Source organism: Cynocephalus volans, chromosome 12 (genome assembly GCF_027409185.1).
Source record: "Cynocephalus volans isolate mCynVol1 chromosome 12, mCynVol1.pri, whole genome shotgun sequence".
NCBI lineage: Eukaryota > Metazoa > Chordata > Mammalia > Dermoptera > Cynocephalidae > Cynocephalus > Cynocephalus volans.
The window spans coordinates 68,255,425-68,271,763 of record NC_084471.1 but is presented as its reverse complement, the minus strand read 5'-3'; the positions used below and the strand labels follow the sequence as shown (position 1 = coordinate 68,271,763).

Sequence of the window (16,339 nt, the reverse complement as noted above, 5' to 3'; positions counted from 1 at the left end):
AGAGCTATTAGATCTAGAAGAGATTTCTTGGTCTAAGAATTAAGAAATAACTACCTCTCAATCTAAAGGCCTTCGTATATGAATTGGAGAAACACAAAACAAATATTCTAAAAAGAAGAGTGACTCCTTATAAGAACGTCATTGCCCTTTTTATATTGGACAGGACAGGTAACTCTCCTCAGCCATGGGTTCTGATGAGTGACAATGCTGTCTAAGGCAAAAACAGAAGATAAGGAAAACCTAAACCCAGTGGGGCTCAAGTTAGAGCCCAGAGCTGCCCCCTGCCGTTCCTTGTGCAGCACAATCTTCCCACACTTTCCGTGCTGTGCTAGTTGGCAGCCAGTCATGTCTCCAACCTGCACTGAAAAAACTGATGCAGGGACATGATAATACTTGTCACGTCCTTCAGACAAAACATTACGAGAAAATAGATTTCATTTGTATCCAGTGTCTTTATTTTAACTCCATTGATGCTCCTAGGGTACTAGAAGAAGGAAGAAACGTTCTTTCCGTATTAGAGTCACCTTCCTGGGCTTTAGCAGTCCTGCTTAAGACAACAGCAAGTGAGAATCAGGGAAAAAATGAAAACCAGCCTTGTAAAGCAAAATCAAAGCTAAAAACAACCCAGAAATGTTGATTCCTAAAGGTTTTAAAAAATTTTTTATTATTCCTGAGCTTACTGTAGTCAGTGGTTTTTAACAGTATGCCAGTTTTTGAGTTTTAAGAGCAGTGATGTAATCTAAAACTCTCCAAAGAAACACTTAAATTATTCCTATTTCTAATAAAATTGTGAATACTGGAGTCAAGCACTGGACTGAGCAGAGAGATATCAGCATTAGCCAAGCAGGGGGCAACTCAGGTTTAGAATCCTAAAAATCAGGAAAAAAAAGACTGAGGAAGAATAATGAACTTTGAGTAAAAAGCACATCTGTTTAGATTTTATTTTATACTGTTTGGTAGAGGGAATATAGCTTTTTTTTTTTGTTTCCTTGAGCCTGCAAAATATGCATGCTCAGCTATTGCCTGAAATAAGATAACTGGCCTTGCATAGTCATAAAGAGATATGTTCCATTGACTGATTTCACTGCTAACCCCACAGGGTAGTTCTTTGTGATTTTGAATAATCATACCTTGTTTTTCAGAGGGGGAATGTTTGTTGAAAGGCAACTAGTGAGCTTGAAATTACTGATTTTCCCATGGGGACAAATTTTATGAGCTGAGGAGGAAGGAAACTAACTGTACTAAGAAATAAATTTTTTTGGTCCCAGGTTGGTGCTTTGGAGAAAAGATTTAGGTCAACTTGGGCAGGGGAATTTGTGTTAGTTGAAATAAATATGTAATTAATTGAAATTCCCCCAAATATAGTTTCTAGACTTAGAAATTTTTAGTCCTACTTGTGGATCTGTCCAGTTACTCTAATTCCAAAAGGAACATAATGTTTCCATAGCAGAACAAGCTATACAATATCATTCCCCTCCTGGAAATCAAAAGAATGTGTTTGCCCCAACTTCCTCCCAACACTCAGCAACCTCCCCCTTCCAATGCAGGTGGTGGTGAATGCCTTGGTGGGCGCCATCCCCTCCATCATGAATGTGCTGCTGGTGTGTCTCATCTTCTGGCTGATTTTCAGCATCATGGGAGTTAACCTGTTTGCTGGAAAGTACCACTATTGTTTTAATGAGACTTCTGAAATCCGATTTGAAATTGAAGATGTCAACAATAAAACTGACTGTGAAAGGCTCATGGAGGGGAACAATACAGAGATCAGATGGAAGAACGTGAAGATCAACTTTGACAACGTTGGAGCAGGATACCTGGCCCTTCTCCAAGTGGTAACTATTGTTATTTTTTCAGTCTTGTGAAATTCAGGTGGGCGGCAGAAATCCCATTTGGTTCCTTCTCAACCCTGCTTCCAGAATCAGGATTACCCTCAATAGGTCCAAGAAAACAATGTCATTTCTCAAATCAATTTCTGGAAGATACCTTTCCTTAGTATTCTCTGACTTCTACAAGATCTCACTCAAAGGGAATTTCTCGTTGTGCTCAGAAGCAGAGTTCTGCTTGGCAATAAATAAAGAATCCTGCAAGCATAATAAAGTGGCAGAGAGATCACCTGCTCTCCCCTGGTCAGAGTATGTAGTTAAAAAAGAGAAAAAAATCAAGAAGATAATGGTATAGACCAAAAAAAAAAAAAAAAAAAAAAGAAGTGGCAATTTTGATGGAGCAGAATAATCCTACACAAAGCTACACTAGCGTTAACTAAAGAAAAGATGGCAGGGCCATGATGCTGACACTTAGCTCAGCCACAGAGAACATGTCAAATTGACAGCAGGGAGGGATTTGTCTTAATTATTAATTAATATTATTAATTTGTCTCTTCTGCCTAATTTCATTTCATCATGTCTAATTTTCTCTTCTGATTTTTTGGAATGTTTGACAAAAAAGTATGATGTAATGAAAGCTCATAGACTTGAGCCACATTCTGATACTATTGGATAAGTAACTTTAGACAGATTACTCAACCTCTCTAACTCTTTGATTCTTCATCTATTAAATATAGATTATAATACCTTGCATGGTTGTTAAAAGGATTTATGGCTTTTAAAAAAATTTCTTAGCACAAAGCCTAGCACATAGCAGTGCTTAGGTAATAGTAACTGCTATGTGTTTTCATTACTATTACCATGTCTACATCATACAGTTGTTGGGAGTATTAAATGCAATAATGCAGGTGCAGCTTTCAACCTAACTTTACACATAGTAAACACTCACTGTTAGCTAGTAATAGAAGGCAACGTTAATGGAATGAGCAGTCCAGTAGTTTATCCCATCCTGAAGCTCTTTTGTTGTTCTATTCCAGTTCAAGAAATTGAACCTGCAAATTGAATCTGAATTGGAGCAGGTCCAGAAACCAATGCACATCAATAAGCCAGTCAAACATTGTATTCACAGAGTCCCCATCACATACAAGGCACTGTTTTGCAGTACTAGAACCACTAGATGAATAAAGAACTTTCCATGCCCACAAAAAGCTTAGAATCTGGTTGAATAAGTAAATCACGGAGAATATTAAATTGGTTACTCATATTTGTTTCCAAAATCAGGCTAGACACAGTAGACTGAAGGAATACAGTTTGTTAGTTTTGCTTTGTTTTTGGCAGCTGGCTGGTAAGGGGATCCGAAACCTTGACCTTGGTGTTGTCCCGAACCCTTGACCTTGGTGTTGTCAGCACCATGCTCTGCCATCTGAGCTAACTGGCCAGCCCTGAAGGAATAGAATTGGGAAGGGACAGTCGAGGATGAAGCCAGTATTGCCACTACCATAGACTACACATGTGCATGTTAGTAAGGAATAAGTTCTGACCTTGTTTTTTGTAAAATGCAACTATGATTTTTCAGACCCCCATTGTTCAACACCTTTTTAAAAAATGACTTCTCACTAGAGGGCTGAATTCTAAGCACCTTCAGTAGATTCCTGTCAGTCACTCATAAATAGGAGTTGCCCTAGCTTTAGGAAGCCTTCTCAGGCCCATTTAGAAGACCTTTTGTAAAGTATTGATCCAGTTACCATTGTCAACATGCTTCTCTGCCAAAGTTTGATGTTATTTTCAGAGACTAATGCAAAGCCCCCTTGAGACCTGTATTAACAAACAGAAAATTCTATGTCCAAGTAAAGATGCACCCAAACTCTCTGGCCTGTTTTCTCTGGCCTGTTAAGCCTGGCCTGTGCGACCCTGCCTAGACTCCTACTTGCTCCCTACCAGGCACAGTCTAATGACTGACTCTGTTTGCCAGGCAACCTTCAAAGGCTGGATGGACATCATGTATGCAGCTGTAGATTCCCGAAAGGTAAGGATGTATGTGGTGAAAACACAGCTACTTAGATGGTTAGGAGGCAAGCAGCATGGTAGACCCCATGAAGAAAGAGAAACATGGGGAATGGAGGAGTTGTAGTTTCTATTTGGAACATTTATTGCTTGTTTTATTGATTATAGATAAGTTCCTCCTCTCAGTAAGTCATAACTCTCTCGTATTGGCTCCAGGTGATTAGACTGTTGATTTTTACTTGGCCCCAAAGGAGCTGTCTATTCTTCAATCCTGCTTTGAAACCAAAGTGTGGCTCTTAGCAGACAGCCCTTCCCTCCCCCTTGCCTCATGATTTGCATATTCTGCACCTAAGTTGTAGCAGGAATAGTGCCTTCTCAGGGACATGCCAGTGTGGAGAAGGAGGCAGGCAGAAAGATTCTAAGGCATCCCCATCCCAGCTTGTTCAGCAGCTCAAGTGGCAGGGTTGTGGATGGTGGCCTTGGCATGTCGGAATAACCCACCTGATCCCCAGGGTAGGAGCTGACACTTCCTTTTTTCCTGTCCTTTGACAGCCTGATGAGCAGCCTAAGTATGAGGACAACATCTACATGTACATCTACTTTGTCATCTTCATCATCTTCGGCTCCTTCTTCACCCTGAACCTGTTCATTGGTGTCATCATTGATAACTTCAATCAACAAAAGAAAAAGATAGGTCTCCCTCCCTCTTCGCCAGTGGTTGGAGGTCAACCCAGATGAGAGGCTCTTCTGTCCCTGTCTCTAGAAAGAAAATGCCTCTCTTTCTTTCTTGAAAATTCATAGTCACCTCATTGTGGCACTGGCCTCACTTACATTAGCCCCAACCAACTCTTTCTGGCCAGGGCTGCATTTTGCAGTGTGTGGTTTACCATATTTACTGGCAATCGTTTATTCTTGAGGCCTATTACTGGTTTTGGCCTCCCACCAGAGGAAGTAGGGTCAGAGAGTCCCTCTAGTAACAGGTGAAAAGGAAGGAAGCAGATGAGTAGCTATAGTGAGAAGTAGAAATTGTCTAGACTTGTAATTATCCATGTTAATCCCTGGGCACCACTAGCAAATTGGGATTTGAGAAACCATCCTTGGAAAGTTCACTTCCTTATTTATCCTAGATGGTTAACAGTTTTTCCAAAGCAAATTGAAAAGATTACTCTTGTCATTCATTTTACAAGTCAAGTCTGTCCCAGCAAACTCCAAGAAACCCTCCAAATTGCTTTCTTGCACCAGAATTTCTAAATTTTCAATATTGTTTAAAATAAACGGGCCGTCATTAGCCAGGACTTGAAAATCCTTTTATTTAAAGATTTTTTTCTAGAATTTTATCAGGAAAGCAGGCCAAAAAATGTTATGAGAATGTGAGGTATGACTGTCTTCAGAGTCTTTGCTCTCAAGTTTACCTTTCCCTTGCGGTCTGTAATTGGCTGGTCTATTTCCTTTCTGCCTGACAGCTGGCAGATCTCTGAAATCCTGAGCTGAAAACAAAGGGAGGTATATCTTTGAGTTAGATCCTTACCTAATTACCTCAAAATGCTTCAGGTCTACCTCATTCTGGGACAGTTAGCTATTAGCCAGACTGACCTCTGGAAAGGAAAGGTTATATGTCTCCCTCAGCTCTCAGCATTGAACCTTAGGTCCAAACCCACAGCATGTGAGAGCCAGTCATAAATGTCCTCTCTCTTTTTCCCTCCTTTACTTTGGAGGTCAGGACATCTTCATGACCGAGGAACAGAAGAAATACTACAATGCCATGAAAAAGCTGGGCTCAAAGAAACCACAGAAACCCATTCCCCGCCCCGTGGTGAGTGCATTGTGCAGGCTGAGGGCATACTGAGAACCTGTATGGAAAAAGCATTGCTAGGGTTACTGCAAAGGAAGGGAAAAGGTAAGTGATTGGCTCCCGGGTGCCCACTAGTCCTCTCCTAGCTGCCCCATTGAAAAGACCTGAATAAAACAGCAGAAGCACAGGGATTAAGGTATGGGATGATTTTACTTTAGTGCTTGACCTATCCTCTCAGCCTGCTTTGGGAAGCAGAAGAGAATTGGCATGTTAACCACATGGGCTCTGGCTCTGGTAGAGAAATGTTTTAAGAGACAACCAAAGATTAACAATGGAAAATGAAAATGAAAGCTGCTCTCTTTTCTACCAGTTCAAGATAGGATTTGGTCATTATTTTCTCAGCTTCTCTAGTCAATCTCATCTCTCTGCAGGAAGTGCCTAGAAGCTAAACAGAACAGAAGAGGGTAAAACTAGGAGAGTCTGATTCCTTGATTTCCTGTCTTGAACTGAGCCTTTTGTAAAACAGATTTAGGGGCTGAGATTCTGTTATACCCTCTGTCAGTTGCTGTTCTCTTGTTTCAGATGAGATGCCTTGCTCCTGATTCCATATCCCTAGCTGGGTGGGACACATAACCTCCAAAAGCCAGGCTCAAAGTTTCTTCTCCTATAACTTTCATTTAAAGCAACTTTAAAAAACAAAAACAAAACAAAACAAAAAACCCCAAAAAGTAAAGGCTTACCTGGCAGTCTAATTTTTAAAAATAAAAGTGGAGCTACTTTGAATCAAGAGTTGGAAAAAATTTTTTAAAATAAAGAGTTGGATTTTCAGAGTGTTTTCCCCACTTACCCACATAGCGTAGTCCTGGCATACCCATCTCACCAGCTTCTGAGGGAAGAGAAACCTTAGGGCTTTGCAGAACTGTGTGAAAACCACCAAGTTAAGTTAATGTGGTAAGAAACATTAATAAAGAGAGATTAACAGTCATTCAGCAAATATTTATAGGTCTCCCACTATGTACCAGGCATAAAGTGATGAACAAAATTTAGGCGGTTATCATGGAGCTTACAATATACTGAGGGTCTTAGATAATAAATAAGCAAACAGCTATAATAAAATGTGGAATGTTGTGGAAAAAAATAAATGGAGGGCCATGACAGAAAAATGGGGGGCTGTAGGAGTGGGTCTACTTCAGTATAGTAGTCAGAGAAAGCCTTACCACGGAGGGTCTGCTTGGTGCATGGGAAGGAGCCAAAAAGCTGTGAAAGCAAATGAGGCCCTAGGAGCAGGAAACATTGGTGTGGCCGGGTGGCAGTGAGCCAGAGGAGCGCATGAGATGAGCACGGCCAGACTATGAAAGGCATCTTTAAGTCAGGTTAGCAATAGGGTTTTGTTGCAGTACCAATGAGAAGCTATTGAAAGGTTTTAAGTAGAATGACGTGATCCATTTGTTTTTACATAACCACACTTGCCACTGTGTGGAGACTGCATTGGCTGAGGGCAGAGACTTGTAAAAGAGACTTGTAAAAGTCCAGATGAAAGATGGTGGTTGGTGGCTTAGGCTAGAGGAAGGCCAATAGAAATGGGATGAAGTGGGTGCATTCAAGTTATATTTTTAGAGGAAGAATCAACAGGACCTTCAGTGGTTCAGATGGGGGATGAGGGAGAAGAAAGACAAGGATGACTCAGATCACTGGCAATGAGAAAGGAATAAGGTGGGTAAGGGGCAGAGGTAAGAACTTGGTTCTTCTTTGGACTGGTGAAGTTTGAGATGTTTGGACGTGGTAAGTCTGAGATGCTCATGAGTCATCAAGGAGAGATGTCAAGTAAGCAACTCAGGAGTTCAGGGCAAAGCTATGGGCTGAAGAAGAGAAAACCTGAGAAGCATAAATACGTAGATGTCATGTAACAGTAGGGACAACTGAGCTCTCCTAGGGCAGAAGTGTAGATAAAGAAGAGACGAAGAGAAGAAATCGCTGGCAGGTGAGACTAAAAAGGGATAGCTGGGGAAGGAGGAAGGCATGCAAAAGTGTATGAATGACATGGTAGATGCAAGAGAGAAGAGTGGAATTTTAGAAAACTCTTGGTAAGGTACTGCTGTGTTGATCTCCATCCACATTCCTGATGGAATAGCAGGAGAGGGCCGGGCAGTACTACAGAAGAGAAAGCAGAGAGCACTTCCATTAACAGGGTGGCAACTTCACAGGTCTGCTTAGAAAGGCTTTCATGAATCCTGTTGTATCTTTCCTCTCCTCCCTCCCCAGAACAAAATCCAAGGTATCATCTTTGATTTTGTCACTCAGCAAGCCTTTGACATTGTTATCATGATGCTCATCTGCCTTAACATGGTGACAATGATGGTGGAGACAGATACTCAGAGCAAGCAGATGGAGAACATTCTCTACTGGATTAATCTGGTCTTTGTCATCTTCTTCACCTGTGAGTGTGTACTCAAAATGTTTGCCTTGAGGCACTACTACTTCACCATTGGCTGGAACATCTTCGACTTTGTGGTAGTCATCCTCTCCATTGTGGGTGAGTGGGGCAGAGGTGGTGGGGGAGGGAAAAAGGGACCTCCCTAGCCCTGAGGAGGAGATTCCTGGAGAGCAACAAATTACACAGGTCTGAAGTACAGGCAGGTTATCCTCATAGCTTAAGCCCGTGTGTCCCTTAAGTCATCTCTTAGGCCTGCCTAGCAGGTTATGTGGTTAGTGAGTTTCTACTGAGTGTTTGTAGTAGTCTTGAATTGTAAACTCTGTGGCCCAGGGGAAGAAAAAGATTAGATTTGGTGCTTGCTTTCAAGGAGTTTAAAGTCTAACAGGGAAGGGAAAAGAAACCTGTTATTAAAAAAAGTTTGGGCACAATTGAAGTATAAAATGAAAAAAGGAATGGCAAGAGATGATTGAGTTGAATATCATTGAAATGGTCCAGGAAAGTTCTGGTCGGAGGGTCATGGTAGTGCTGCTGAGGTCAGTGCTTGTTCACTGAGATTTTACTGTGGGCCAGGCACAGTTTGAGAGTTTCTTCACTTATGTTATCTCATTTGATCCTTGACAGCCCAGGAAGCAGGCTTCACTATATAGATGTCCAAGGTCACTCAATAAGGAGGTGACAGGGGCAGAACTCAAGTTGTTTCCAAAGCCCATGGACTTAATAGTGACTGTACATTTTGCTTCAACCTAAAAAATTTGGAAAGGATGATATCCTGGCAGGCAGGGGGAAAAAAATGCTACCCTGTTGACTGCCCTCCCAAAACTTTTCCTTGTCTTCCTGCAGGGCATCTCAAATGGTGAAACTCTGTCTTGGTTCCATGTAGGCTTGACTGACTTTACTAGCAGAGAGTGTTCGAGCCCCAGTGGAAGCAGCTCCAGAGCTCCAGTGGCCAGACTGGGTTTAGTGAGGGAGTGACTAGGCGTATCAGAAGGTCTCACCTCAACCTGTGCCACCCTCTAGTTCTGTCCTCCAGAGCAGCATGTCCAAAAGTGGAACACTAATGCCATACATTTATCCCCAGGAAAAAATGATAAAATTTTTTAATGATAAAATTACCTCAGGTAACACTGTACACTGAATTTCCCTTTGGCGGTTTCACGGTGCACATCAGCCTACTGAAGTCTCTTGGAGTTCTGCAGTAAAGAATTCTGTTTAACCCACCATCCCACCTAGTAGACCACAACATCCTTTGTTCAAGTAATAATAATGATATCATTATTAGCAATGATAATGATACCATGTGCTGGTCACTGTTCTAAGTGCTTTACGTATGTTAATTGATATGATCCTCATAAAAAAGCCCGCTAATTATCATGAGGAACTGAAGCGCACAGAGATTACCAAGACAAACGGCTGGTCAATGAGTGAGTGGGGGTTCAAGCCCAGCCCCCTGGCCTCAAGTCCTTGTGCCCAACTTTCCACAAAACACACTTTGGACAGTGCTGCCTTGTCCGTTGTTCTTGAACTTTTTCTGCCCACTCATCACTGAGTGGGATAGAAAATCCACAGACCAAATCATGCCCCCTGTTCTCAAATGGTACTCTAAAATAAAGAGGAATAATAGTGATACTTTTGATAACTGGGATTTTTATCAATAATTTGTTTAGAAGCAAAAGTATAGAAATTATCTTTTTAAATTAAGAGAAGTTGGGGTAAAACTAGCTCTGGAGCCACCTAGAGTACCCCTTAAATGGTATTCCCACTGCCTGGATTGCTGTCTGCCCCACTTCTCTCCCCTCTCCTATGGGGACAAGCACATGGCTATCCTTTAAAATGTTACACGGACATCTTCTCTCTGAAGCCTTCCTTGCCCACCGTACATGGGATGCAAGTGTTATGTATAATGCCAATTATATTACCTGACTTCTTATGGTCACCAGTTATGACTTAATTGAGAAGTAAAAAGAAAAGAGTTGAGAAATCATCTTAGGTCTGTCTGAAGAAGAGATTTTCTTGCAACCTCAAACAACCCAATTCTAGCCCCAAGAGGTTATCTGGCCCACTCTCCGAACTTAGAGCATCTTGTCCCTTCCTGAAGGTTAAGATTCTTTCCTAGCTTAAAGCCTTCAAATAAAGGGATTCTATAGCCGCCTGCAGTTTATTGCCCCAATATTTATGAATTCTTAGGGTTGAGAGATACTTCCTTAGATAAATTAAACCCCTCCTGTCAGGTGAAGCTCATGTTGTCTCACCGAGGCCCAGACAGCAAGAGAAGGCATTTAATAAAGGGAACACGTCGGCGCCTTCCCTTCGGTTGTCATTTCCCAGCCTCTTCATTCCTCTTCCTTCTAGAGCTAGCCTCTCATTGGGCTCCCTTGTTGCTCTGTAGTTTTAAAGACCAGTGGTTTGGTTGGGGTGGACCCATCGATGAATATAAATAGAAAAAGGCCCCCTGATTTGTACATTGTCACCCTCTACTTTTATATCCTACTAATGACTTGGCATTTTTTATCTGCTGATACTAATTTCTGATTTAGAGCTTTCAGCACAAAATTTTGAAAATTCTGAGTTGAAAGCCACTCTTGAGAGGTCCCTTTAGTTTTCTAGGCTAGTAGTAGAGGAGGGAGGTGGGGTGATGAGAAACCAAAGATGTTTTTTCAGAGCTAAGAGGAAGATACTTTGAAAATTGGTGGCATTAGCAGAATAAGTAAGACATGAAAATCAAGGGTGGCGAGGTCACGGGATGGAGCCAGGACTTCTCACTCGTGGATATGGAAATTTGATACCATTGTGGAGAAAAATAATAATACCTTGGAAAGTCGTTCATGCACAAATCTGAAAAAAACTAATTCTCCTTGACTAGGAAGACATAAATGAGGACCTATTCATAAAAGGCAATACCATTCAATTGTTAAAATGAATAATCTAAAATTATCTTTTAACACAAGGGATCAATCTCACAAATATAATGCTAAATCTCAAAAACAAGTTAGAGATCTAAACAGATATATCTAAAAACATACAGTATAATTTCCTAATCATAGTAGGATGCTGTATATTACTTATGGACTCATACCTAGTAAAACTATAAAGACACACACTAGAATGATACATACCTTCAGGATTGTGGATGCTTCTGGGGATGAGGAGAGAAGAAGCAGATTTGGTAAAATGCTAGCCTCTATTAAATCTGTGTGTTAGGCACATAGGTGTCTATTGTATTGTTTTCTCCACTTTTCTATATGTTTGAAAAATAATTTTCTTTTATTATGAAAGTTCAGCTTGAATAGTAAGGTACTCATTCTACAAAGCCCTTTGAACTTAACTATTCCAGAGTGCTAGATAAAAGAAGAGAAAGAACATCTCCAATCTCAGTAACATAACTTCTATTCCTCTTCTTAGGAATGTTCCTGGCTGATATAATTGAGAAGTACTTTGTTTCCCCAACCCTATTCCGAGTCATCCGATTGGCCCGAATTGGGCGCATCTTGCGTCTGATCAAAGGCGCCAAAGGGATTCGTACCCTGCTCTTTGCCTTAATGATGTCCTTGCCTGCCCTCTTCAACATTGGCCTTCTGCTCTTCCTGGTCATGTTCATCTTCTCCATCTTTGGGATGTCCAATTTTGCATATGTGAAGCACGAGGCTGGCATTGATGACATGTTCAACTTTGAGACATTTGGCAACAGCATGATCTGCCTATTTCAGATCACAACCTCGGCTGGTTGGGATGGCCTGCTGCTGCCCATCCTAAACCGCCCCCCTGACTGCAGTCTAGATAAGGAACACCCAGGGAGTGGCTTTAAGGGAGACTGTGGGAACCCCTCAGTAGGCATCTTCTTCTTTGTAAGCTACATCATCATCTCCTTCCTAATTGTTGTGAACATGTACATTGCCATCATCTTGGAGAACTTCAGTGTAGCCACAGAGGAAAGTGCAGACCCTCTGAGTGAGGACGACTTTGAGACCTTCTATGAGATCTGGGAGAAGTTTGACCCCGATGCCACCCAATTCATCGAGTACTGTAAGCTGGCAGACTTTGCAGATGCCTTAGAGCATCCTCTCCGAGTGCCCAAGCCCAATACCATTGAGCTTATCGCCATGGATCTGCCAATGGTGAGTGGGGATCGCATCCACTGCTTGGACATTCTTTTTGCCTTCACCAAGCGGGTCCTGGGAGATAGTGGGGAGTTGGACATCCTGCGGCAGCAGATGGAGGAGCGGTTCGTGGCATCCAATCCTTCCAAAGTGTCTTACGAGCCGATCACAACCACACTACGGCGCAAACAGGAGGAGGTATCTGCAGTCGTCTTGCAGCGCGCCTACCGGGGACATTTGGCAAGGCGGGGCTTCATCTGCAAAAAGACAACTTCCAATAAGCTGGAGAATGGAGGCACACACCGGGAGAAAAAAGAAAGCACCCCATCTACAGCCTCCCTGCCATCCTATGACAGTGTAACTAAACCTGAAAAGGAGAAACAGCAGCGGGCAGAAGAAGGAAGAAGGGAAAGGGCCAAAAGACAAAAAGAGGTCAGAGAATCCAAGTGTTAGAGATCAAAAATTAAATGTTATACAGATTTAAAACTTGCAAGTGAAAGATTGTTTACAAACTTCCTGAATATTATCAATGCAGAACAGCTGTGGAGACACTTTAACCTGAAGATCTATACCAAACGTAGTCTGCTTACCATGTAACACGGTTGCATCTTGAGCAGTGACCTGCCAAGGGCCAAGGACCCTGCTCCCTGGACTCACAGATTTTCTAATGCTTGGGCAGGTGGTTACTGCATGTTCCACATCAATCAATGCAACTTAGGACAAAACTAACAGGATATAAAAACAAAGGAGAGGCTGCCGGGACCAGCATATTTCCGTTGCAGCCAAATGGATTTTATTTTTTCATTTTGTTGATTCTCAGAAGCAGAAATCATCACTTTAAAAGTTTGTTTGTTCATGCAAACTATATTTGCATTCTTATATTAGTTAAGCTAAGCAGCAAAAAGAAAAAAAACACGCTCATATTTAGCCCATGTCATTTAATTGTCAGTTTCTTTGACATAAATCACATCTTCTCCACACGGGCTTCACGTGGTTTGGAGATGGGTGGGGGAGAACAATCTGGTTTCTTCAGGCTGAGGAGGACTTGCTCAGGCCGATTCCAAACATTGTGCTTGTTCAATGCATAGAAATGATTTGCATGATGGCATGCCGTGATCAGAAGTCATGCATGAGATCCATACACCACAGGACACCACTAATCCTGTCCCCTGCATTGAGTCAGCCTTTGGACAGGACCCCAGCCCTGCACTGTTCCCTGTATTTGGAGAAAATGGTAAGAGTTCCATACTAGCTGCAATTCTTTATGAGTTCTTAGAAGTCTTTCATACACCTTCTGGGTAGGGAAACATAACCAACCTATTGACCACCACCACCACCAACAACAAAAAACAAACCCAATCCAACAAGCAGATGGATCCGTTGTGTGTATATGTTTAACAGACATCTCTAACATACAGCCATTGTTGCACATTTTGCAAGATGAACTGTTTAATGCTGCTCTATGTCCAGTACACGGGGAAACTTTGATCCCGAATGGCTTGTACTATTAATGTCACTGTAAAACCAAATCATAGGGCTAAAAAAAAAGTTCATTTGTATCTTGCAATGTTTATGATGACTGTTTAGCTTTCATACTGGAGAACTGACACTTATTTGGGGTAGAGATAAAAGTGCTATTCAAAGTAGCGTGTTATCTCTAGGGGGTAATTTGAGGAACTTAAACCGACCTTTTGTTGGGGGTTGTAGGATGCTCGCTTCATTTAGTATAATGTCCTTCCGCATTGTGGCTTTTCTGGGCTTGGGCAGATATGGAGAGGGGTTCAGATATTCTGAACTGGCCTCTCTGTTCTGCAGAGGGGCTGTTGCAGGCTCACACACTGCATGAGTCCTTCTGTCTCCATCACATTTCTCTACCACGCAGGACTTCCTTTACCCACAGAGGTGGGTGAGGGCAGTGGCACTGGGGTTATGGCTATGGTTTATTTCATTTATCATTAGAATAATAGTCACTGGTGGGATCCAAGGTAGAGCTGGAGCCGCCTCTGAACCAAGCCCACTTGGTTTCTTTACTGCACTGGTTTTCATGAGAAAGTGATGTAATATTTTTAGGATGTTCAAACTTCCCCCAGTGCATTCCCTTTCAGCCAGTTTTGCTATCTGCTTAGCGACCTGCCCATTGCCATTGGATGGTGGCTTCTGGGGGAGGGTCATATCTTTCATTCCATCTCCTGCTTTAGTGAAGACAAGATTTTAGTTCAGGGGTTCTCATCTGATGACTAGATTTCAAAGTCAAGATGCTGCAGTCCAGTGTGTCAGGAAGCCTATACAAAAAATGAGACTGCAGCATGTGAACCAAATCAAAATAAATTCTTCCCGAACCATACAACAGGGGGGAAAAAAACACCCCATAATCAGACACACCAATCTGCCTTGCAGTAGAAGCACTTTGGATGTAATTTCACAGTCCACCTGACTAGTTTTGCATAGAACAAACCACAGCAAATCAGTAAGCAGAGCTTTCTACCTTCTTGGACCATTAGAAACTCTGTCGAGCTCTCTTAAGCCTGCTTCTGCAGCATCACCTGTAGAATTTTTGTACTACACCCGATACCAGATTGGGAAGGCATTTCTTTCGGTGACCCTGCTAATGCTAGGATGAATGTATAGTAACATGTACAGGCTACATTGTAAACAGCACAAAACAGAAGCTGACATGTGGTTATTCTTTTTAAGAGAATTATAAATACTGTAATATATAATTTTATTTTATTGGCATGCCTTTTTGTAAATACAAATTATTAACTTATTAAATAGGAAATGGCTTCTGGCTTATGCCATTGTCATGTTTATTTTTATTTTTTATACTTTTCTTTCTTCTTAGAACTTAGATGCTGTCAGCCAATGTACATCCCCAAACCAGACAGACAGACAAAAAATTTTTTATTGCTAATGATCTTTTCCAAAACAACAAAAAAATATATTTTTGTTCCAATGTGCAATAAATTCTAACCACTTCTATGCAAGATTTGGCTAAACTTAATAATTGTTCTTAGGTCTTGAGATGGGCAACAGAGCTATGAGATGCACTAGGTACATCAAGTGCTCATGCTAGTGATGTCATTAAGCTACTAGAGCATATTTAACGAGACTTCTCTGCGATGTGACCTTTTTCCTGCCCCAGCCCCTGATCTCAGCCCAGCAGGCTATCTCCTCAGTAACACATGGGCCTTGGTATCTGACACCCATCAGCCAGCTTCATAGGAAAGAAGCCACCTTTGCGCTATTTGAAGTTTCACTTTTTTTTCCCCTAACATTTCCCACCTTCTTATCCCTCACCCACTGTCCTTCCACCCACTCACTCACTCTCTCACCCATCCTACTCCACACTTCTTTGGTAGTAAATGACACCATCACCAGCAGTTTACACCCGCAGTTAACAAGCATTGAACTGAGAGCATCAGTGATGACGTTTTTGGATGTCTTCACTGAGGTGGTAAGTGGCAACGCTTCGCCAGATATTAACGAAGCCAATCAAAAAGCAGCAGCAGCCACAGTATCACTGCACATATATATATAGAGATATATAAATATAAATATTTATTTTTTGTAGCCAGGTCCTTGGTGCAGTATTTATACTCCACAATCCACCTTTAAAAAATAGGACAAAAAGCAAAAAGACGTGTGATGCTGTTTATTTAAAATGCAGAGCCAAAGCCACTGAGCAGCAGCTGACATTGTTGCTGGTTTGAGTGTGAAAAACACTTTTTCCCCCTTGTTCCTTAACTGGGATGAGGAGACTCCGTAATTTAAAGCAAAGAGTGAGAGCAGGAAAAACTTGCCAAGTCAATATGAACTACTCTCACTCCTTTCTAAATGAGCTGCTTTGGGCACCAGAAGTTGACTGGGGAGAGATAAACAGAAACTCCCAGTCAAAGCCCCTGGAGCGACAGTGCCCAGAGTTTTTCTTTTTCGCTGTAATCAATGTAAACCTGTAAAAGACCAGTAGTGGAGATTAGTGTACTAGTGAATGCATGGAGGCCAATGCTGCCCTACATGAGACGTGATAAAAAGTACATCACTACTATAAGCCAAAAGGAAACAATAAAAATGACACTTTTTACCGTACAAGGGAAGCCTGTCTTGGTGTGTGTTTGTTGCTTTACTATCCCAATTCTTGAGTCCTGGGAGGAGTCTGGGAATTGGGACCTTAAAACATTCTGAGAAAGGAGGG

General features: G+C 41.8%; 1 protein-coding gene across 4 annotated transcripts in view; it reads left to right on the top strand.

The window, feature by feature from the left end:
- SCN8A (sodium voltage-gated channel alpha subunit 8) overlaps positions 1-12,600 on the top strand; it is a 115,261-nt gene extending 102,661 nt beyond the window's left edge. For all 4 annotated transcript variants that reach the window (XM_063075982.1, XM_063075980.1, XM_063075983.1 and 1 more), the window contains 6 exons: positions 1,548-1,832; positions 3,796-3,849; positions 4,380-4,517; positions 5,536-5,640; positions 7,882-8,152; positions 11,453-12,600. In XM_063075982.1, coding sequence (XP_062932052.1) covers positions 1,548-1,832; positions 3,796-3,849; positions 4,380-4,517; positions 5,536-5,640; positions 7,882-8,152; positions 11,453-12,600 — 2,001 coding nt within the window. The remainder of the gene's footprint in view (positions 1-1,547; positions 1,833-3,795; positions 3,850-4,379; positions 4,518-5,535; positions 5,641-7,881; positions 8,153-11,452) is intronic.
- The last annotated feature ends 3,739 nt before the right edge of the window (positions 12,601-16,339 follow it).